This window comes from Stegostoma tigrinum, chromosome 17, assembly GCF_030684315.1.
Source record: "Stegostoma tigrinum isolate sSteTig4 chromosome 17, sSteTig4.hap1, whole genome shotgun sequence".
Classification (NCBI taxonomy): Eukaryota; Metazoa; Chordata; class Chondrichthyes; order Orectolobiformes; family Stegostomatidae; genus Stegostoma; species Stegostoma tigrinum.
The window spans coordinates 39,599,139-39,622,439 of NC_081370.1; the positions used below are offsets into that span (position 1 = coordinate 39,599,139).

The 23,301-nt window shown below is 39.7% G+C and overlaps 1 protein-coding gene across 1 annotated transcript in view; it reads right to left on the reverse strand.

The window, feature by feature from the left end:
* The window catches only part of spon1b (spondin 1b), a 342,911-nt gene that overhangs the window by 289,640 nt on the left and 29,970 nt on the right, over positions 1 to 23,301 (reverse strand). Inside the window, exon 6 of the mRNA XM_059652106.1 lies at positions 21,983 to 22,131. Coding sequence (XP_059508089.1) covers positions 21,983 to 22,131 — 149 coding nt within the window. The remainder of the gene's footprint in view (positions 1 to 21,982; positions 22,132 to 23,301) is intronic.

Sequence of the window (23,301 nt, forward strand, 5' to 3'; positions counted from 1 at the left end):
AGAGGAGCGAGGGGTGAGCTGCTTTCACCAGGTAACCGCTCTGATGGTCATATTGGGAATTGCTGTATTCTATCCAATGGGTGGGAGAATGAGAAACTGTAAATAATTGTGGTGAGATTAGGTGATAATGAGATGCTGATTCTTATTAATACATGAAAATGGGCTCATTTTCATTTACTATGTGACAATCTCATCTCACCATTCAAAACTTGGTCGGAAAATGCAATTCCTTGCTCTTGACATCAAGAAGCTTCTCGGTAGCTATTTCACACAATTTCCCCAATGTTCTCCTCATGGTCCACATCATTCAGTACTTGGGTACATTTAGCCTGAAAACAACTCCTTCAATAATTAATCCTCACCCATATTTCTATCAATTATTCTAAATCCATGTTCCCTGAGTTTTGGCTTCCCTCCTAATTATTAGAACGAGACTCATTTTAAAACAGAAGACAGAACAGGCTTCAGGGAACTGTGTATCATTCAATCAGATCCACTGATCATCCACCTTTTCTGCACCTTCCCAGATTATCCATATGTGTCTGACTCTCTTACTACCTCAAAAAATTTAAAGACCACTGAATACACCTGGATATCCCTGGGATTGACAACCTGAATTATCTCTATCATTTTGATCTGAAATATAATCCAAACACATTGCAGATTATCATAACGATGCAGGAGGCCTTCCATCCCTTTCTACTTGTACTGTTCACATTGTATCTGTTCTATTTTCCTTTATACTTTTTCTTTTTGTTTTAATATTTATCCATTTTCTTTTAAAAGCTCATCTGAATTTTGTTGCCAGTATTGTTTTTGCATCCTAACAACACTGCGTAAAAAATATTCTTCTTACTTTTCAATCCTTTTATTAACCTCTCTGGGCCAGTTAAGGCTAGGCCACTTATCAGCAACATTTCTTTGCATTTATTGGGTACACTGAGTGTGAAATACTCCAAGGCACTTCACAAGCAAAACTTCAGCAGAACCGCTGAAGAAATTTATGAGTTGTGTTGATGGCATTTTCAAGGAGCATCTTTAAAAAGGAGAGAGAGGTCGAGGGGCAGCGAGGAAATTACAGAGTTCAGGGGTCAAGCCTATGAAAGCAAGCCGCCAACATTGGAGTGGTAAAAATCAGAGGTGTTTACAAACCCAGAATTGGAACAGCACAGATATCTTGGAGGGTCGTAGGTCTGAAGGCCATCACAGTGATAGGCACAGGTGGGAGCATGAATAGATTTGAAAACACGTGGTAATTTCAAATCAAGGGAATTAGTGACTGTAGGCAAAGGTATAATGAGTGGCTTGAATCTTGCACCAGGTCTGACCACATTGAAATAAAACCTCCCAAATATGGACTTGTGTAACACTTGTCAACTTTGCTAGCTGGCTCTGTCTGTGGAAGGAGAGCTGGCAGCAGTAGAAGAAATTTGGTAATAAGAGACATCAGCCAACGTCTCATGGGAATAGTTTTCTCGCAGTCTGCTCTGGGGATGTGCAGGGATTGAGGGCTGTGGGGAGGAAAGGAATTCCAGCACTTTGATATTATTGTCAAATTTGATCTGATCTCTTTGCTGACACAGTCCTCATCTTAACGGTACAGAGTAGGTTGAAAAATCACAGAAAAGGACCCTTCAGCACCATTGTGTCTGTGCCTGACAAAAACAACCACCAAACTATTGTAATCCTATTCTCCCGAGCTTGGTCCATAACCTTGAATGCCTTGGCCAAGTCTATATCTAAATACTTCTTAAATATTTTGAGGGTATCTCCCTCTACCATCCTTACAAGCAGTGATTTCCAGATTACCAACACCTTCTGGGTGAAAAGAAAATCCTCACATCTCTAAACCTTTGGCCCTTACCTGAAACCTGTGCACTCTGGTCATTGTGCTCTTCACCAAAAGGAAAGAGTTCCTTCCTGTCTACCCTATCAATGCCCCTCACAATTTTATACATCACAATCATTGCCACAGCCCACCACTACCCAGTCTACTCTTCTCCAAGGAAAACAGTATCAGTCTATTATATTTGTCTTCATCATTAAAACTTTTCAGTGCAGTTAACATCCTGGTAAATCTCCAGTGCATCCTCTCCAGTGCTGTCACATCCCTCCTGTAAATGTAGATTCTGGAACTGCAAACAATACCTTAGCTGTGGCCTAACCAAATTTGATGTAGCTCCAGTACAACCTCACTGCTCTTAAACTTTATTCTTTGGCTAATAATAGCAAGCACGTCATATGCCTTCTTAAACCCTTTATCTGACTGTTTGCCACCTGAAACAACTGATGGACACCAAGGTCCCCTCTGATCCTCAGTGCATCCCATTCACTATGTATTTCCTTGCCTTGTTTGTACTGCTGAAGGCATCACCTTGTCTCTTACCCAGACAGAATCCCATGCTGGGGGAAGAGTTATGATTGGATGTTACTTTAATTTGAGGTCAGATATTCTGTCAGCATTAGGGGCTGATGCACTGATAACAAGAACAGCATTAAAAAGGATATTGAAACATTGTGGAACCTAATAATAATCATTACTGTAATTAATAAACATAATCCATGTATTTCTCCAGTACATGCACATGCACATGCAAGACTTAGGCATAAACAATGTGATACAGGCTGTGCAATAAAGCAGACAATGTCTGAAAGATCCCACACAGTGAAATACAACAGGCGTCCTTCACATGGAAAATGTTTCTGGAGAGAACTTATTCAGACCCCAGCACTCCTGAGTGCACAATCTGGTGGCTCACAGATGAGTAAGATTTCTTATTAACTAACTGCATTACTGCTGTCAAGTATGATGGGCAACCTGCAGTTCAAACAAGAGCTGACTTGTCGCTTGACTGACTTAAGACTACAGAACCCAATTTTCTCCAAGTGCTATCCACCGCTATCTGACATAATCGAGGGCTTACCTCATTTGTTTTTTTCAGTTAAACCACTGAGCCATAAACAGCTTTTCTCTTTCCCATTACTGTGATTCAGTTCTTCAATTGCAGACAACACCAGGCAGGCCAATATCCTCTCCAAATATTGTCAACCAGACTCACTGAAGAATGGCAACGTTTGTTTCTCAGTTAAATTCTGGCAGATAACATTAAATAGGCCATTCCCTGCTGAATGAAGAGAGAACTATGTTTTTGCACAAGTGCATACGTATAACGCAAGTAGCTACTCTCTCACAGGTTATTCCGGTGGGCTTTCTTTTTGCCTATACTGTTCAGTTGAAGAGGTCATGCCACCCAGCCTTGACTTTAAATAAAGGGCGTGAAGTGCAAATACAGCATGACAGATGTAGAGAACTGCAAAAATACCTCAATAAGTTTGATCAACCACCAAACCCAGGCAAACAGGAAATGCACAAGCATTTCACTGTGGAAAAAAGATCAATTAAAACCTGCCGCATTGGTCAAAAGCAATCAAATTTGAAACATTCGAGATTTCAGAGGTTATCATCAGGAGAAAATGAATGGACTGGGTCTCATTTCTGTAGGAAAGGGAAAGCTAAGGGACAACTTGATAATGGTTTCAAGATTATAAGGTTTGATTGAGTAGACGTGAATAAATTATTACTACTTGGGGGTGAGATTGGAACTAGGGTCATAAATATAAAAGTTTCACTAATAAATCTAGTTGAGAGTTCAGTAGAATCTTCTTTACTCAGATGGGTGAGAATATGTAACTCACCATCACAATGAATGGTTGGGGTAAAGATGAACAGGAATAGGCCATTTAGCCTTTAGTCTATTACACTGAGAATGTAACACGGTCAATGAAGTATAGTCACTGTTGTGATATTGGAAAGCAATACACACAATATCATAATGGTTATATCATCTAAACTAGTAATCCATCAACCTAAACAAATAATCCACAGACATGGATTCAAATCACCCCATGGTCATTAGAGAATTTAAATTCATTTAGAAAATAAATCTTCAGTTTAAAAAGAACAACTAAACCTTACTAATAGTTACCACTGAGTTACCAGCTTATCCGAAAATCCTATCTGGCTTATTTAATGTTCTTCAGGGGAAGCAAATCTGTTCCTCGTTATCCAGTCTAGCCTACATGTTATCCAAAACCATTGCAATATGATTGCTTTTTAACTATACCACCTGAATTGTCCAATTTGTTGACCTGATCACCTTTACAAGATCAGTTAAGGATAGTCAGTAAATGGCTTTACCAGCAACAACCTTATCCTGCAAATAGATAAATAGAAATTTGGCAGCTGTTTTGTGTACATGGCAAAGTTCCACAAACAGCAATGTGATATTGGCCATAAAATCTGCTTTTGGGTATCAGTTGAGGAAAGCTGTTGGCTCAGGATACTGGAGAGAACCCCCTGGATTATCTTTGAAAACAGTCACTTGGGATATTTTACTGCTCCAGAATAAAATATCACAACTCAGAAACAATATATCAAAAATAAAAGAAACAGCAGTGTAGAGCAGACAGGTGTCCTGTAAATGTCTCATCCTCAAAGATGGCACATTTAATGGTGCAAAACTCCCTCATTACTGCAATAGGTGTGTCAGCCCAGACTGTATATGCTAGATTCTGGACTGGGTGGTCTTGGACCATTAGCCTTTTTTAAAAATTGGAAGTTCTACATCCAACATGCACTCACAGCGGTAGTTCCTATGTGAAGAATATATCACAACACTAACCTGCAAAGCAGAACTCACAAAAACTGTGAAGCGTCCACTTATTTATTTTAATTTTTTTTCTTAGTTCTGTCAGATTACAAGTATTTATTTTGTCCATGCTTTATTAGATAAATGTTATTGTTTAAGCTACATAACTGGCCTGAAATGAATCTTCAAACAAGATTTTTATTGGGAAGAAACAGAGGGAAGTCATTTACATAGCCCATATTACTAACATAAACCTTTGGAATGGGGGGGGGGGGGGGGGGCGGAATTGTGCTTTCCTGCCCCTTCGCTGATAATTCAGCATTAAATGCAGCCTGATCAAACCCATCAACCTCAACCAATTGCAAGTTTCCTCTGTGGCCCTCTAACTCAAAAGCTGTGAATGCCTTCACCTTACCTGATTTCCAGCAAACCTCAATAATCCATTTGGATAGTTAAGACATTAAAGTTGAAGAATCTACAAAAGCACATTGGGACTGCCTGAGTCTCTCACTTTGCAGAGCTGTATTTTCCTGTGTCTATTTTTCTGTTTCAGAGGTTGTAATTCATAATCATGATTGCTAAAAACAACGCAATTTAGATCAATTCAATTTTAAGCTCCTGCACTTTCCATGGCCGAGTAAAGCATGCCATTTCATAAATCATTCACCCTGCATAGAATGTTGTTGACATAAGTTGTGATAATAAGGAATGTACCTATCTACTTATTGAGAACTACACCCTATCTCTACATTCCTGTTTAAGGGCTTTTAAATTCAATAGTGTTTTAAAGTGTTGTAAGTACAGATATGGAAATAGAGGTCTTGAAACCATGCAAGCAATGATTCCAGCATGTACCCAAATCCATGACCGCTGCCAAAAAGGACAAGAGCAGCAGGCACGTGGAAAGACCATCACCTCCAAGACAAACACCAGCCCAAACCATTCCTTCATAGTTACTGGGACAAAATCCATGAATTTCCTTCTGATGGCGCTTTGGGTGTATCTACACCACATGAACGCTGCAACTCAAGATAGAACATAGAACATAGAACATTACAGCAGAGTACAGGCCCTTCAGTCCTCGATGTTGCGCCGACCTGTCATAGCGATCTCAAGCCCACCTACACTATTCCATGTACGTCCGTATGCTTATCCAATGACGACTTAAATGTACCTAAAGTTGGCGAATCTACTACCGTTGTAGGCAAAGCATTCCATTCCCTTACTACTCTCTGAGGAAAGAAACTACCTCTGACATCTGTCCTATAGCTTTCACCCCTCAATTTAAAGCTATGCCCCCTCATGCTCGCCATCACCATCCTAGGAAAAAGGCTGTCCCTATCCACCCTATCTAACCCTCTGATTATTTTATATGTTTCAATTAAGTCACCTCTCAACCTTCTTCTCTCTAATGAAAACAGCCTCAAGTCCCTCAGCCTTTCCTCGTAAGACCTTCCGTCCATACCAGGCAACATCCTAGTAAATCTCCTCTGCATCCTTTCCAAAGCTTCCACATCATTCTTATAATGCGGTGACCAGAACTGTACACAATACTCCAAGTGCGGCCGCACCAGAGTTTTGTACAGCTTCACCATAACCTCTTGGTTCCGGAACGCAATCCGTCTATTAATAAAAGCTAAAACACTGTATGCCTTCTTAAACAGCCCTGTCAACCAGTGTGGCAACTTTCAAGGATCTGTGTACACGGACACCGAGATCTCTCTGCTCATCTACACTGCTAAGGATCTTACCATTAGCCCTGTACTTTGCCTTCCGGTTACTCCTACCAAAGTGCATCACCTCACACTCATCTGCATTAAACTCCATTTGCCACCTCTCAGCCCAGCTCTACAGCTTATCTATGTCTCTCTGTAACCTACAGCATCCTTTGTCACTATCCACAACTCCACCGACCTTAGTGTCATCTGCAAATTTACTAACCCATCCTTCTACGCCCTCATCCAGGTCATTTATAAAAATGACAAACAGCAGTGGACCCAACACCGACCCTTGCGGTACACCACTAGTAACTGGTCTCCAGGATGAACATTTCCCATCAACTACCACCGTCTGTCTTCTTTCAGTGAGCCAATTTCCGATCCAAACTGCTATATCTCCCACAATCCCATTGCTCCGCATTTTGTACAATAGCCTACTGTGGGGAACCTTATCAAACGCCTAAGACGGTGGCTCAATACCACCAGCTTAAGGGCAAATAGGAATTTTTAAAAATTCATTCAGGGGATGAGGGCATCACTAGCTAGGCAGCATTTATTGCCCATCCTTAATTACCCAGAGGGCAATTCAGAGTCAACCACATTGCTGTGGGTCTGGAGTTACATGCAGTCAAATGTCCTTCCTCAAAGGGCATTAGTGAACCAGATGGGTTTTCCTAACAATCCACCATGGATTCACAGTCATCGTTAGACTTAATTCCAGATATTTATTGAATTTAAATTCTACTAACTGCCATGGCAGGATTCAAACCTGGGTCCCCAGAATGTTGCCTGGGTCTGTGGATTGACAGTCCAGCGACAATACCACTAGGCTATCACCTCCACTGCCACTGTATGTTGGCTTTGCCAGTGATAGGCACATCTTGAGAATGAATTTTAAGGAAGTTAGACAGGATGGGACATTTCAGTGGAAAGTAGGCCCCTATAGATTGGGCAGAATGAAGTGTAGCTTTTGCCAAATATTTCTGTCCACTTGAAATATTGAGCAATTATTGCCTGTAACTAACCAGCAGGAAATCAATGCAATTGTGCTCAATAGGAAATAGATGTGCTGGAGGAGTTACAAAATGAGAAGCATACCTATTGGGAAAGGCTGGGGTTCTTCTCCCTCCCAAAAAAAAGGAGAAAGATGAGGGGTGAACCCGGTCATCTTTAAAATCAAAAATTTGGTACAGACAAGTAGAAAAGACGCTTCCCCTCATGGAATGTGTCTAGTACTGGGGAGCATAGATATAAAAACAAACAAACAGTCACTAATAAACCTATTGAAGTTTGCAAGAATATTCTTAACTTGGATAAAAGCAGATTTTGCTTGAAAAACTCAAGTCCGGCAGTGTTTGAGGCTAGACAAAAGTAGTCTTAGCAATTCGGAGTCCAATGACTTTTCTTCAGGATTAAAGAAGAGTCGTATTAGAATCAGAATATTGACTGTTTCTTTCTCCACTGATGCTGTCAGACTGGTAGTAGCCACCACTCCAGGGGCTCTGCTAAGCAATGATGAATGGAGGACTCTAAAAGGCTAACAGCACTCAGTGGGCAGGAATTTTACTACCATGGTCTGTAAATCCTCAGGTAGGCCCACTGTAGTATCTTAAGTACTTGATTGCCACTTGATACAAAAGGTCTTCCTGAAAGGTAACAGTGCAGGTCCTCATTGGCTCTCCAGATGTAAGGTGAGGCACTCATCACCTGCATTCTATTCATCTATTAAACTCTGTTCCTGAAGAAATAACTCCATAAGGCCAGCATCCCACCATTAAGTTACCCTTTATTTACACATGACCAGTCCTTGACATTCATTCCAATCAGGTACCAGCATGTCTGTGTCTCTGCACTCATTCTTTATCTGTCAGCCAGGGCTCCCTGACTAGACTAGGTTAACAGCCCCAATCAGGGAACATATTCTATGGTGTCCAGGTGGCTGACCCCATTACAATCATTATACGGATTGCTCTTGCCAAACATTACACGTAATTTGAATAATTGGAAACATGAACGATTTTAGTAATGGTGAACAACAGATGAAAAGCACTTGAAGTGTTTTGATGGTGGGCAAAAACCCCACCAGATGGTGAAATTTGATAAAGGGGCATGATGTTCAGTAGTAGTGTCCCTGGATCAGGATGCTCAAGTTCAAGTCCCACATAATCCAGAGGAGCCTAATAATAGTTCCAAAATGACCGATTAGAAAATATCCAAACTCTATTTCTCTCCCTCTCTCTTCAGATACGGCAAGACATGTTAAAACCAGAAAATTCTGGAAATAGTTATTTGAAACGTCCAATAAATTGACAGGAATGCTATTTAGCTTCTCTACTGTGGATTGCTCCACTGATAGAAGACAGAGCTATTTAGTAATGATAATGCTCTCTCAGCAAGCTTATTTCCAAACAGTTTATTTAAAAATGCAGAGTCAAGTTCTGGGTTTGAAAATGATGCAGTAGGAAATTTCAAATTAATATGACAAAGTCTTCAAAGGAAATCCTTCTGATATTCCAACTGGGTCATGAGCCAGAATGGGCCAATACCTTCTTTGAAATAACTGATAGAGGAATTTACTCCAGACATCATAAACCATTTGCTACTAACATTGAACAAAGAGATTTCAACCCAGCAGTGTGATTCCACTTTGTGAATGTCAGCTTCACTTAGTTGTTTCTTCTCTTGATTTTCGGTCAGAAGGTCATGGTTTCAAGTCTCAATCTAAGCACTTGTTTACAATTGTAAGTTTAAAAGCACTTCCACTGTCCTTGATTTTAATACATGTATTAAGCTGTATTTTACAACTTACTTTTCATTACTCTACCATTGATGATCTTGAAGTCAGCTGCCTTGGATCCTATAAACATTCTCGCTCCCTTGCCTTCTTTAAAGATACTTTTTAAAACTTACCTCCCTGACTATATTTTTGGTCACCTAAGGATTATCTCCTGAAATGGGTCATTGTTCAAATGTTGTTGACAATTGTTCCTTTGAAGCACCTTTTGCCATTTTATTAAATTTAAAGTCATGTCCAGCTAGTTGCTGTTTCTTCAATGTGTTTAAACCTCCATAAGATGGCAAGCAATGGAATGTCTCACATAGATCAATGGGTATCCTAAATGATAACAAAGCACAAAAGACTTTTCTGATGGCTAACACAAGCCGACAAATTATTATGAAATGGGCAGGCATCACTTTTTGAAATAATTTATCATTTTTCAGCATATTTAATCAAACATTTAACAATAAAAATGAACTTTTTAAAAACAGGTCAATCTTTCCACACTGCACGAAGTGAATAGACTTGTCATTGTTCAATAACAGTGGATAAACAATGCACAAGTTAATAATTATTACAGACAAATCCTCAACATTCCAATTCCCCTGGCCTGGATGCCGATTGTGGTCGAAGTTAATACTTCTAGCACTAGATTCATGGATTCTCCAAAATGGTCCAAAAGCAAATTAATAGCTTTTCTCTATCTCTGATAACCCAACACACTCTGCATTTGCTGAAGCGAAGATGAAAGTGCAATTCATCTAATTGAACTGTGCAATTTTTCCCATGGTCAGAATGGTCACCATAATGGTGCAAAGGACAACAATAATTGCACATCAAAGTTATTTGATTTGTTTTGCCCTTTTGTAGACCCTTTCAAAAGCTCAGGATATCTAAGGTTTTAGAGTAGAGTTGTAGCTCAGGTTGTGAATGTTGAGGTTGGTTGGCTCACTGAGCTGATTTGTTGTTCCACAGACATTTCATTATTCTGCTGGGTAACATCATCAGTGCAGCCTCCGCTGAAGTGCCGTTGTGTTTTCCAGCCAGGTACTTGAACTCTGGAGTCTGTTGAGCCGGATTACCTCACTTCCAGTTTTCCTTCACAGTGAAGTGTTTATGGGGTTGAGTTCTACGTGTTTGTTGATGGCTTTCATTGCAGAGTACCATGATTGGGACAACAAGATGATCCTGGGGCAACCAAAGCAAAGACAAGCATGGGAATTCCCAGAAGCCTGGTATTCCAAACCAAAAAGGTTGTGGCTTCGGCCTCACAGCAAGAACATGAGAGTATAATGTAGGCTAACATACACACACTAATGCAGTATTTGAGGGAGGATTGTACTGTTGGAGACATTAAACCACAATCCGTCTTCCCTTGCAGGTTGATACTAAAGATCCCGCATGCTGATAAGTCCTGATAGATGTTAGATCCTTCATGAGCACCAGTAAAAACGATATACCAAGCAACTGGTGCATTGACATTTGTGGAAGCTGTGTGCAAATGTGTTTCTATATTTGCAACATTACAACAATGACAACAAGTATTTCAATGATGGTAAAATATTTTGGGACATCTTGACGACAAAGGAATTAAGCAATCCTTACTGAACTTACTCTCTCCCACTTCCAAGTACACTACACGAAAGATGAAGTGGTAAACACTGCTGAGATAAGGCCAATCATAAACAAAGAATGCTGGATTACTCTAGGTGCAGACAGGAAATGAACTCAAGACATGTTCCAAGAATGATGAATTCATTTCCTAATAATTCTTTTGAACTGAAAATTATGTACATCACTTTAATTATGCAACAAGATCTGGACGATATCCAGCACTGGGCTGACAAGTGGCAAGAGACATTCGTGCCACTCAAATGCCAGGCTATAACCATCACCAATAAGAGACAGACAATCTAACTACCATGCCTTGACATTCAATGGTGTCACCATCACTGAATTCCCCCAGTATCCACATCCTGGGGGGTTACCATTGACAAGAAACTCAACTGGACTCACCACATTAACACAGTGGCTACAAGAACAGGCCAGCAGCTAGGAATACTGCAGCATGTAACTCATCTCCTGACTCCTAAAAGACTATCCACCATCTACAAGGCACCTGTCAGAAGCATGATGGAATAATCCCCACTTGCCTGGATGTGTTCAGGCCCAGCATACTCAAGAAGCTTGACACCATCCAGGCAATCTGCCTGATTGGTACTACATCCACAAGTATCCACTCCCTCCACCACCAACACTCAGCAGCAGCAGTGTGTACTATCTACAGGATACACTGCAAAAATTCACCAAAGATCCTCAGACAGTACCTTCCAAAACAACGACCACTTTCATCTAGAAGGACAAGGGCATCAACTTACGGGAACACCACCACCTCCAAATTCCCATCCAAGTCACTCATCAACCTGATTTGGGAATATATTGCCGTTCTTTCACTGTTGCTGGGTCAAAATCCTGGAATTCCCTCCCTAACAGCATTGTGAGCTAACCCACAGCAGGAGGACTGCAGCGGTTCAAGAAAGTAGCTCACCATCATCTTCTCAAGGGCAATTAGGGGCAGGCAGCAACGTCCACCTTCCACAAATGGTCAGAGGTAAAAAAAAAGTCCACTAATGGACTAATATCACTATACTAACCAGTGTGTGACAAACTGATTTGTAATAAATTTAGACAGAAAGCTAAGAATATAAACTTGGATTAGTTCTTCACCTCTCTACTTTGAGAATTGGTTCTGTGTATTGCCAACTAAATTGTTATTTTCACTGCATTCCATTCAGTTCCGTGAGGATCATAAAATCACTATTCTTTACGAACCATAGACATTCACAACACAGAAAGGAACCACTGGCCCATTGTGTCTGTATTGACACTCTGTTAGGGGAATCCAATGTCCAATCACTGATGTCCCAAACATAGGAAGTAATTTTCCTCTATTGCTATCAAAGTTGTTCAATAGTTTTTAAAACCTTCATTTTTAGATTTTTTTTCCTGCTCAAATGGAAATAAACTCAAACATTTGTGTCTTCTCAAAACTCTAGTTTTATCCTCACTGTAATGGTTAATGTACATAAAATTCTCCAGTTCTGAGATCTCTGTATTCCTCAAATTCGCATCTTGTAAATATCCCAACATTCACTCCAACATTAGTCACCATGTCTTCAGCTACTTGGCTCCTAAGCTCTGGAATTTCCCTCCTTGGATCTTCTTATCTCTCAACCTCTCTCTCTTTGTATCAGAAGTCTCTTAAAAATAAGAATATTTTACTGAACATTTGGTCATCTGTCCTAATATCACCTGTTGCGGCTCAAAGTTTTATTTGGTTTGATACACCTTCTGGAATACTTGGGAATGTTTTACAATGTTAATGGCAGAACATAAAAGCAAATGTTTGTTGTTGGCATGAAAACCCCATGCAGATGTTAATTACTGGTAGTCTAAAATTAATTTACTAACAAACAATATCATTTCATTACCTCCAGGGCAATTAAGGTTTGGCAATTACTGCTTGATCAGTAACGTTCAATTCCCTATTTCCTGTACCCTTGGTGAAAAAAGGACCTGATTTTAATCGTGAAAGTTTAATCTTCTAAAATCTATTAAGATTATACTTCTTTTGTTCAGAATTTGGCACCAAATGAAACAGCTACAGTCTAATTTATTTCCCTTGTTAATAAATTAGTTGTGTTGCACCCTCCCTCCCAATCTTCTAAACTCCAAGTGAATTGAATCTGATATCTAAACACAGTCATTTGAAATTACAGAGATCAGTAGGCCAAATTTGTGCTACTGAGGCAAATAGCTCAAGTTGTGGAATGTTTATCAGCGCTAACTTCATTTAAATGGCCACATTCAAATCAGTTTTTCACTCCAGGGACATGGGTGCAGGTTAGAATGAGCCTCCTGACCTCTTACTTAGGCTCTCTTAATTGTGTCCAAATAGACATACACACAGTGGCAAAAACAAAATTAAAGCAAGAATAACAAATTATAGTCTGATAAAATGTTGATCTGTCAGAATGTATACCACACTTCAGGTTGTCAAAACAGACCCCTGCTGAGCAAAACCATTTGTGTATCTTGGGGCTACACCCAAGTATTCAAAATAAGTTTCACTGTGTGGGCTGATTTATCAGCGAAGAGATGGCCAGGCTTGTTTCTGCACCTGGGCTCGTTTTGATTATTTGGAATACCAATATCTAGATCCTTCAGTCATTTTCAAATTGGTCATCTGTGCCTCTATTCTGACACAAACAGAGGCTTGAAAATCTGATATCAAAAGGCACTTTGAAATCTTTCCTGTGTTTTTTTTCCCCAAGCAATCATTCTTTTCTTAAGCGTAAGAAAATAGATCCATTCAATTCTGACAAGTACAAATCAATTATCACATTGTGCATGTCATACAAGGTACAAATGCACAGTCACTGAAAATGGATGGTAATTTCATTATAAAAGAGTGTATTCCCTAGTAAGTGAATTCGGTTAATGGATATTCAGTTAAAAATAGAGTTGACGGTGGATTAGAATTAAAGATTCAGGTTTTGGGTTTTTAAGCAGGTTGTTGAATTTTATCAGTTGATCACATTATCTTTGCACAAGTTCACATCTTGTCAACATATTGCAGAAGTGGCAAAAGTATGCTCTTAATATTTGATTCCTGTCAAAGACTGGGAGAATTTATTATAAGCTTATGCTGAATTACAAAGAAATTAGGAACTCAGAAACAAATGCAATTTGTAAAATAAAAGAGTGAACACACTTCAAAAAGTACCTCAATGACAGTAAAGTTCTTAGGATGTCTTGAGGTCATGAAAGCTATCGCATAGCTACAAGTTCTTTCTCTTTCATTAATTCACAGATTTTTCACGCACTAAGAATGTGATCACACAGGCATGGAAATTCAAACATTAATGAATTTAATTCCTAATCAGCTGCTGGTTGAGATTTGACACATAGTTGCAACAGTGCTTCCAGGTATGGGTTAACAGAAAGGGAGTATGGTACAGGGGAAAGATTTACTCAGGACAAAGTAATCATTGGTGGAGGTGTTGGATTGGTTTAGCTGTTTGACACGTATCTTGATAAATGGAGATGCATAGGTTAGGCAGTTGGCAAGTGGTGATTGTATTTATCAGTGACTTGGGGAGAGAGTTTTCCAGAGTAGCGTTACAGAAATTAGTGGTGTTGGAACAGAAATATGAAGGAAGATGTCAAACAAGTCAAAAGCAGCTGTAATGTTCTCTGGTTACGTGACTCTCTTTATATTAAAATGTTCAATGAACTTGATTCATTTACACCTGGATTTACCTCAGAAGGTGAATGGGATTTGGTGCAAGTAAGGATGGCAAGAAATTCAGGAAATGGCTTGGGAAAGCACAGCAAGAAGTCAGATGAGCATCAAGAGAGCTGGAATAATGATAAAAACACTCAAATGTGAAGGCAAGAGAGGAGCCAAGGAAAAGATCAACATATAATTTGATGATTCATTGCTCTTTTTATGGCAAAAGAAACTGCAGTGTCATACACTTCCTGAAAGAATGTATAAGTGAAAAAAATTATCAAATTATTAAAGAACAAACTTTAAGAGATAATTATACTGATATTCCTTATGTTAATAAATGATGTGAAACTGCATAGAACATCCCTCCTGCTTGTAAAAGCTAAGTGCTGTTGGAAAATAAGTCACCAGGCTAGGAAAGTTTAATGAAGCAATTAAAATTCATGCAGAGTAGTTCATTAACTACGTAACTTTGATCTAAGAACTCATTTTTATTTGAGAAAAACAAAAACAAATGTACTAAGCTTGAGTTAAATGACAAATTACCCAAAAGTGTTTTAAGAAATCATTAATGAGAAACTTCTGGTTATGGTAAGACAATCGCAAAAAGAAATTCTCAGGGCTATAGAGTATGTGGAGGGACTTGAAAATATTTACATGGCTGTTTCAAAGTGCAGGTACAGTACACAATGAGCAACCTACTGTTGTGCTGCTTGGTTCTATGGCCCTAAGTCCAGCAGTGAACAATTTCACAGAATTGTTCGTGTAATCATCGGCTCCAATTCTACCAAAAAGACTGAAACAAAAACAGAAATTGCTGGAAAATCTCAGCAGGTCTGGCAGCATCCGTGGACAGAAATCAGAGTTAATGTTTCAGGTCCAGTGACCCTTCTTCAGCACCTGACTTTGTCATACAAAGGCTAACTTTGTGGGCTCAAAAAGACAGATGTCATTTCTGACAAACAAAACACTTGGCGCCTCAGAGCGTGGTCCTACAGCACATCCAGAGGGAAATTTCCTTCTATTTTCCCTGAACATTAAACCTCAGCAGACTGTATACTACTTGCAGAAGTGTAACCTGTTTCTTTATCCCCCTGAAGTGCCTACCTGTGTGAAACATCCAATTAGACCAAACTAATGACATGATGCATGCATATTAAAAATTGAATTGAGTACACAAATTACTTTCATAAGACGCTTGCAAAAGAACCAGTCTGAACAATGTTCCAGACTAGAAAGGCAATACTGACGCCTCTGAACAAGCTTGTTCCCCTTTGGTTCAAATTTTTGCTCCCACTCAAACCTTGTGAACATTGTTAAAGGACATCTCTTCATTATAACATTTCTACTGTTATTGACTGATATTAAATTCAATCCCATTTGGGTCTGCTAGAAGAACAGGTTTCTAGTTGCTTTGGTACTCTTCATTATTGCAATGATTCAGGGGCATGCTCTGGCCTTTATATATGCCACCCTTCATTTTCTCATCCACCAGGTAATGGAAAAGGAAGTGTTCATACGGACTATTCTAATCGTACTGGCTCGTGCTGCTGAAAGCACTATTGAACAAACATCCATTGCAAGCAATTTTTTTCCCCCTTCAATGTTTTTCAATTTGCTTTGCAAGTTACTATTAAGTCTGTTTCCTTGGCCTTTTGTGGCAGTGCACTCCAGATCCTAACTCACTAAATAAAAAATACTTTTTGCTCTTATTGTCTGCATCTTCTCCACAGCACTTGCACATTATCTGAAGTCAGAACTGGACACAATACACCAACTAAGGCCTAACAAACAAAATATTTACAATAACTACCCCTCTTTCTCAGCAGTACGAATAGGGAGATAGCAGCAGCTGTATGTACAATGTCACTTCAGACCTCAGGCTGTGAAGGGACCCAGGCACAGCTAATGAGTGGAAGGGGTTGTCACAGGGAACATGGCAAGGTAGGGAGACGGGTCTTAAACAAGAGCAGTTGGTTGGCTCTTAGTGGGCCCCCAACCCTACCTGATTTCATATCCCTCAATTAGGCTCTGACTTCTATTGCTGTGCTTCCTTTATGGCAAATTCCCGTTCCTCAGCAGGACTAATACTAACAGCAATGGGGTGAGGCCCTTAAGAAACCATTAATTCATAGTTAGGGGACTCAACTGGCAGATGAGTGGGAATGTCATCCATAGGCCTTCCCACCACCAACTCACTGAAGGTGGTGGTGTCCCATCCGCTTGATTACATTCACCTCAAGCACCAAACTCACCATGAGAGAAGACATAAAAGATGTTGTCCAAACAAAAACAAAGTTGCTGGAAAAGCTCAGCAGGTCTGGCAGCATTTGTGGAGGAGAAAACAGAGTTAACGTTTCGGGTCCAGTGACCCTTCCTCAGAACCCTTCCTCCTAAGATTCTGTCCAATGGTTTTTCCATTAATAAAACCAAAAAGATTTCTTCTTATGTTGAATAACAACCTTTTCAACTTGTTCTGACATTTTCAACACACAGATGGGGATATAAGGAACATCACATATGACAGCAAGCCAAAAGATTTCACCCCAATTATTTGAAGAACTTGGAAGCTTTGATGGATGAGATGTGAGAAACATACATTCTATACTCGACTTCTACTGGATATAGATTTTTTTGATGAAGCTTGCATAGTTTTGCAAATGTCTCACTCAGATCAATATCAGCTAAACAACAATTAAGGTTTAAGTTTAATGCATGAAGTAGTTTTGCAAACCCTTGCAATCTTTTATTTAACCGTCAACAGTTTTAAACAAACAAACAGTCAATGCATGGTCAGGTAAATCAAACCCTGGAGGAGGATTCTACAGAAATGAAACAGTGACAAAATCCAATACCTCCTCAAGCCTGTTTGACTCTTCAATATGATCATGGCAACTCTTGACCCAACTCCAATGTCTCAACTTAACCTCAAACCTTTTGTGCCCAAAAATCCAATCATCTCAGTCTAGAATATTCAAATGGACCAAGGCTTCACAGTTCTTTGAGCCAGTGAATTCCAAAGATTCACAACCCTATGAGTGAAGACACTTCTCCTCCTCTCAGTCTGCAACCCAACAGTGCTCCTGAGTTAAAGGAAAATAATCTCTCAGCTTTGGCTCTGTCAACCCCTCTAAAAGTTGGTATGTTTCAAATATATTAAGACTTCACATTGAAAATTCTCTAATCTTAATATTAATTGCCCATCATCTGTAGAAGATTTACTAATTTGGTTGTTCATGGGATGTGAGTACCATTGGCTAGATTCCGCAGTTATTGCTTATTACTCTAGATGGTGATAGTCTTCTTGAAATGCCATCATGACGGTCAATGTGAACCAGCCAGTAAACCTCAGAGATCTTGAAATAATCTTGAGTCTACTAGGTCAATCTTGTATTAACTCAGTTCTATTAATTTTAACCAATATTTTGTCAGAACTCCTTAACTTTGACTAGTACAATATTTTAATTGGATTGTGATAGCTGAATTGCCAAAAATGTAACCACCCAGGGTGGGGGTGATAAAGCTAGAGGTGATATTGCACTTCCTCATTTGGTCCCAACACTACTGAGATTTCTTATATTTTTAAGATGATTTTATCTCACAATGACTCTTAAGGGATGAATAGGGCAGTGATAAGGTGGTTAGTGTTTTCTTTAGAAGTAGTCAACAGAATGGGTAACAGTATTTATAATTGCTGCTAAATGCCATTTTTCAGCCGCAGTTTCTGAAGAAGGGTCTAGGCCCAAAACATCAGATTTCCTGCTCCTCTGATGCTGCTTGGCCTGCTGTGCTCATCCAGTTCTATATCTTGTCATCTCAGGCTCTCCAGCATCTACAGTTCTTACTACCCCTCCACAATATAGGGCATGTGTATAAAAGTGGGAGTTTATAAAGGGATTAACATTTTAGAATGTTACATGCCAATGTTTTATTGGTTTGTTTGTAGCTATAGTCTAACTAATTGTGATAAATAATAATTCTTGTTCAGAAATAAAACAGAAACTTGATCCGTCCTTTCTATCAATCTCTGTCTAAAGGCAGGTAAATCAGGGTACTGAGAGTGTTATAATGAAAATCAATCTTTGGCACCACTCAAACAAATAGCAGGGCTCAATATTAGAGCATGTTACTTTATTGACCATCAGGCCTCACGTTTCAGTCAATTGCTGGTCACAATGAAAATGGATCCAAATTAATTTCAATGTCTAACATGTTTAAAGCTGAGGAATGGTATCCCTCCTTGACATAGCACCAATTCGTAAAATCCCCACTGAGGCAAACACAACCATTGTGTATGTACCTTGCCTTGAAGAAAGTTAATTTTCAGAGGACTCCATATGTTGAGTATGTACAATGTTGCAACTGTACCTAACAGTTAGTCTGATGTGGGTCTGCAAGTTGAACATACAGTCATCAGCCAGTTCGATGTAATGCTTGCTTCGTAAACCATAATGTGTTTGAGATACCAAGGTGTAGAGCTGGATGATCACAGAAGGCCAAGCAGCATCAGAAGAGCAGGAGGGCTGATGTTTCAGGCCTAGGCCCTTCCTCAGAAAGGGTCCAGGCCTGAAATGTCAGCCTTCCTGCTCCTCTGATGCTGCTTGGCCTGCTGTGATCATCCAGCTCTACACCTTGTTATCTCAGATTCTCCAGCATCTGCAGTTCTTACTATCTATAATGCGTTCGACTGGTTTAAATAAATAAGCCATGAAGTTAATCAATCCCTGACAAATGATTGATTATTAGACCATAATTGTTGACATGACAGCTATGAGTTCAGAGGTTTCCTGGCAACCAGGTTTACCAGGAGGCAAATATTCTGTTATTGGTTGCAGGGATAAAGTTTGTTGTTGCAACGCATGGCCTAAGTCTTCCTGTGCTCCAATTGATTAAGAGCTGAAGATGTCTACCTTTCTTCAATTTTTGGCCTCTTGACTATTCTTTACTTCCTTCTCCCATCATTTGTGGCCACATCTGCAGCCACTTAGGCCTCCCCACACTTTAGATTTCCCTGCATCTTAAAGATGCTTAAGACCTCCATTTGTGATTAAGCTTCCAGCCACATGTTCCAATATCCACTTCTGTGGCTTGCTGTCAAATTTGGATAATTTCTTGCATAAAAAGGTGTCTTACAAATGTAATCGGTTATTGCTGAAAGGGTGACAGTGGCAGTCCAGCATTGGATCATAACTCAAGTCAGTCAAAAATTATTGGCAAATCTCAACAGATCTTGGGGGGGGGGGGGGGGGGGGTAGAGAACAGAATTAATGTTTCAAGTCTGGTGACGCCTCGTTAGTTCTGAAGAAGAGTTATTGGAGTCAAAATGTCAACTGTTTTCTCCCTAGATGCTATCAAACCTGCGGCTGAATTTCTCCAGTAATAACTATTTTTCTCACAAATCTCCAACCTCTGCAGTTCTCTGTTTTATTAAGTTAGTCAGGTTGGATATAAAACCAGCCTGAGTCTATAGAGTAGAATGGACACTAGTCAAAGGGCACAGACTAGTTTAGGAGCCAGTTTGAAGCACTGATTTACTATCTAAAATTCAATCATGCTTGAGACCAGAGCAGGTCAAATCACAAAATATCCAGATGTTTAACATATCAAAATCGACAGTGAAGCTGCTAAACTACTCAAGGCACAAATCTGTCCCAGAACGTCAGGCTCAATGAAAGTAGAACTCAAGTGACAAAAGATTTCAAGGTTTTAAGCACTGCACTCTGATTATGCTGAAGTCAAGGTCAATTCTGTTACATTTGAGAGTCTTAGAAATCCAATTTTTTAAAAACAGCAGGAACATAAACCCACTGTTTAACACAAATTCTACTTCACCTGAGTCACAGGCAAGAAAATATCTAAGTCATAACTCAATTTAATCAGGTATAGGAAGATTACCTAGGATTTCAGGGTAGAATTACCCTTAATTCTAAAGGCTACAATTGTAAATTATACAGATTGAAGATGCTGACATTCAATAACCCCAGGATTTCAATTCATTGCATAGGGAATAAATGTCCGAAAGTCTGCAATAAACTCTCTACTCTTGAAGTCTATTTTAGGTCTCTTACTAAGCCACTGGATGTATGAGTTTGTCAGCCTTCTCTGACAACCATTTCAGGTTGCAAACAGTCGGATGAAATAAAATGATTTGTGTCAAGCTCCACACAGTCAACCCAGCACTTCCTTTTATTTCACGTTGTGCAGAGAACGCTTAAGAGATCAGAACGTGTTTGGATTGGCCTAGAAAGGAACTTTCATTTAGTAGCACCGTTCACATCCTCAGGATGTCCAAGGTAGATAGGGATTGGCAATAAATGTTGGGCTAGCCAGTGATGCCCACATCCCATGAATAAACAAACAACTGCATCAGTCAATGAGTACCTTTGATTGAGAATGTTGAAGCACAGATGGAGGCCATTCAGTCCACTGTGCCTGTACTTTGAAGGAACTAGTCAATTAATCCTACCCCCAAATGTTTTATCTGTATATTCTACAAATGTTGTTATCTCTTCATGTGTATCCGAATCCTTTTGGACAGTTGCTATTGAATCTGCATCCATCTTGTTTTCAGGTGGTGAATTCCAGTTTACTTGGAAAACAAATATTAACTAAAAATCAAAAAGGCTCATAGTTTGAGTGGATATCAGTTTACTCTGTGACTAATATTGTGTAAAAAAAAAATTCAACAATTTGACAAAAGTTAGTTGGAATTTTCCATTCCACCACAGGCTTGTAACAGAGATCCTAAGAATTGTAAGTGGCTACTGGTGATGTTAGTGACTGATTATCTGTTTGCCATTCACAGTTGCAATGGTAACAATATTCTCATGCCAATCAAAACAAATAAACATAGGATTGCTGTATGAAGTCATCGAGTGTACATCTGCAAATATTTGTCAAAGCTGGTTTTCCAGGGTCTGCTTTTTAAGAGTGTTATGTGTAGTGGCTAAATCTGTAAAGCAACTAGAGATGTGTTGTCACATTTCCAACTGTATTCAAAAACTATTTATTTCTACTGACAATCTCTCCACTTCGGCATTTTGCTTAAACTCTGGAGATTGCAAGTTTTGGCAACCCCTTTCCAAAATGTTTGGAATTAAATTATCCCACTCCACTTCTCTCACCAGGAATGAGCAGAGACAGTTGAATAACTCGCTGGAAAGTTTGATCTGTAAGTTTCTCACTCACAGAATCAGAATGACAACCCTTTGGGTGATGTCACTCATTACGATTGAGAAACACACAGTGTGGTCATGTTAAGGCTGCTTTTACTTCAGATCCTCAGAACTTTTCCAGGTAAAACAAATCCTAGAGAGTAAAAGCGATACAACATGCATACTCCCATCAGAATGTCCCTCTATCATTCCAACTGCAAATACATGGCACAGAATGACTGAAGCTATCAAGTGGTTATATTAATAAAATCAGCTGCTCAAAACATTCATGACTGCATCAGAAGTTCTGCTTACTGACATTTGAACAATCCAGGCGGACTTATGGTTAGGAATCTGAGCACACTAAGCCTGGCCCCCTCTTGGCTTACCTTCTGCCGGATTTCCTCTTCCATTTTCACAGGGGAACCCCATTCAGCGACTTGTTTTACTCCATCGCTGGCAAATCCCCCATACTCCCAGAGCCTGTAAGACTTAGAATGAGATGCTCCAATGATAGCAGACCAGTGCGTTGCAAATTCTTGTTGTATCATGAAACAAAGAGAAAGGAATATATTCAGTGTTTCAGTACAAAGGTTGTAAACACACATGCGCACGAGCTTTAAGCATTTCACAGACATATCACTTTACCCCAATCTGCTCAAGGCAGGTTAAACAAACAAAGGAGTTTGATTAAAGACTCTACGTTGCTCGCTTACAGATGGTTCCATATTCTGAAAAACTTAGAGGCACTATAGAAAGTTCAGCAAACATTTGGAAGAGTGATCTGTGTTTGGAACCCTGTTACAGGTCTGATATTCCTATTTGCTTTTCTTTTAGTCCTGGCAAATTGTATGGCTTTAGTTGGCATTGAGGGGTTTATGCATGCTGATACACACAGTCTGTGGGAGACTAGTTGAATGGATCTGAAGGTCATCTGCTCACAGATGCACATCAGAACCAAGAGGTTACAGCTACCAGAAAGGTTAAATAGCTTCAGATTTTTCATTCTTGGAAAAGACTGAGACGTAGCCTAACGACCTAATTAGACCTCAAAAGGTTCTAAGATTACGAAAGGATCTAAACAAGGACAAGATTCCTCTAATTCAGAGGTTACCAAAAACCAGGGAACATAAAGGATAGGCCGTGACAAGTCCAACAAGGAATCCAGGGGAACTTCTTTAGAGAGAATGGTGAAATGGAACTGAAGAAAGTTAGATGAATGCATGAGGGAGTAGTAGGGCATATTGTTAGGGTGAGCTGAAGTATACTTGGCAGAGCATAAACACCAAAGACTAAGTTGGGCTGAAAGGTTTGTTTCCGCATTTTAACTTGCTCATTATTCTACATGATGAGTCACAACCTTAAGTGCCAAGGACAATGTTCCGTTTCTCTTTCTAATCAAACAACCCCTCAAGCAAGCAGGCTACAAATTCACCAGGTATATAATTAACATCTACATTCAAACCTTTAGATAGAACAATGAGAAAAAGATGTAATGCTGTAGGAGTAACAAGGTGTACAGCTGGATAACCACAGCAGGCCAGGCAGCTTCAGAGGACCAGGAAAGCTGACGTTTCAGGTCTGGACCCTGCATATCCGAAGAAGGTTCCAGACCCGAAATGTCAGCTTTCCTGCTCCTCTGATGCTGCCTGCCCTGCTGTGGTCATCCAGCTCTATGCCTCGTTATCTTAGACTCAAGCATCTGCAG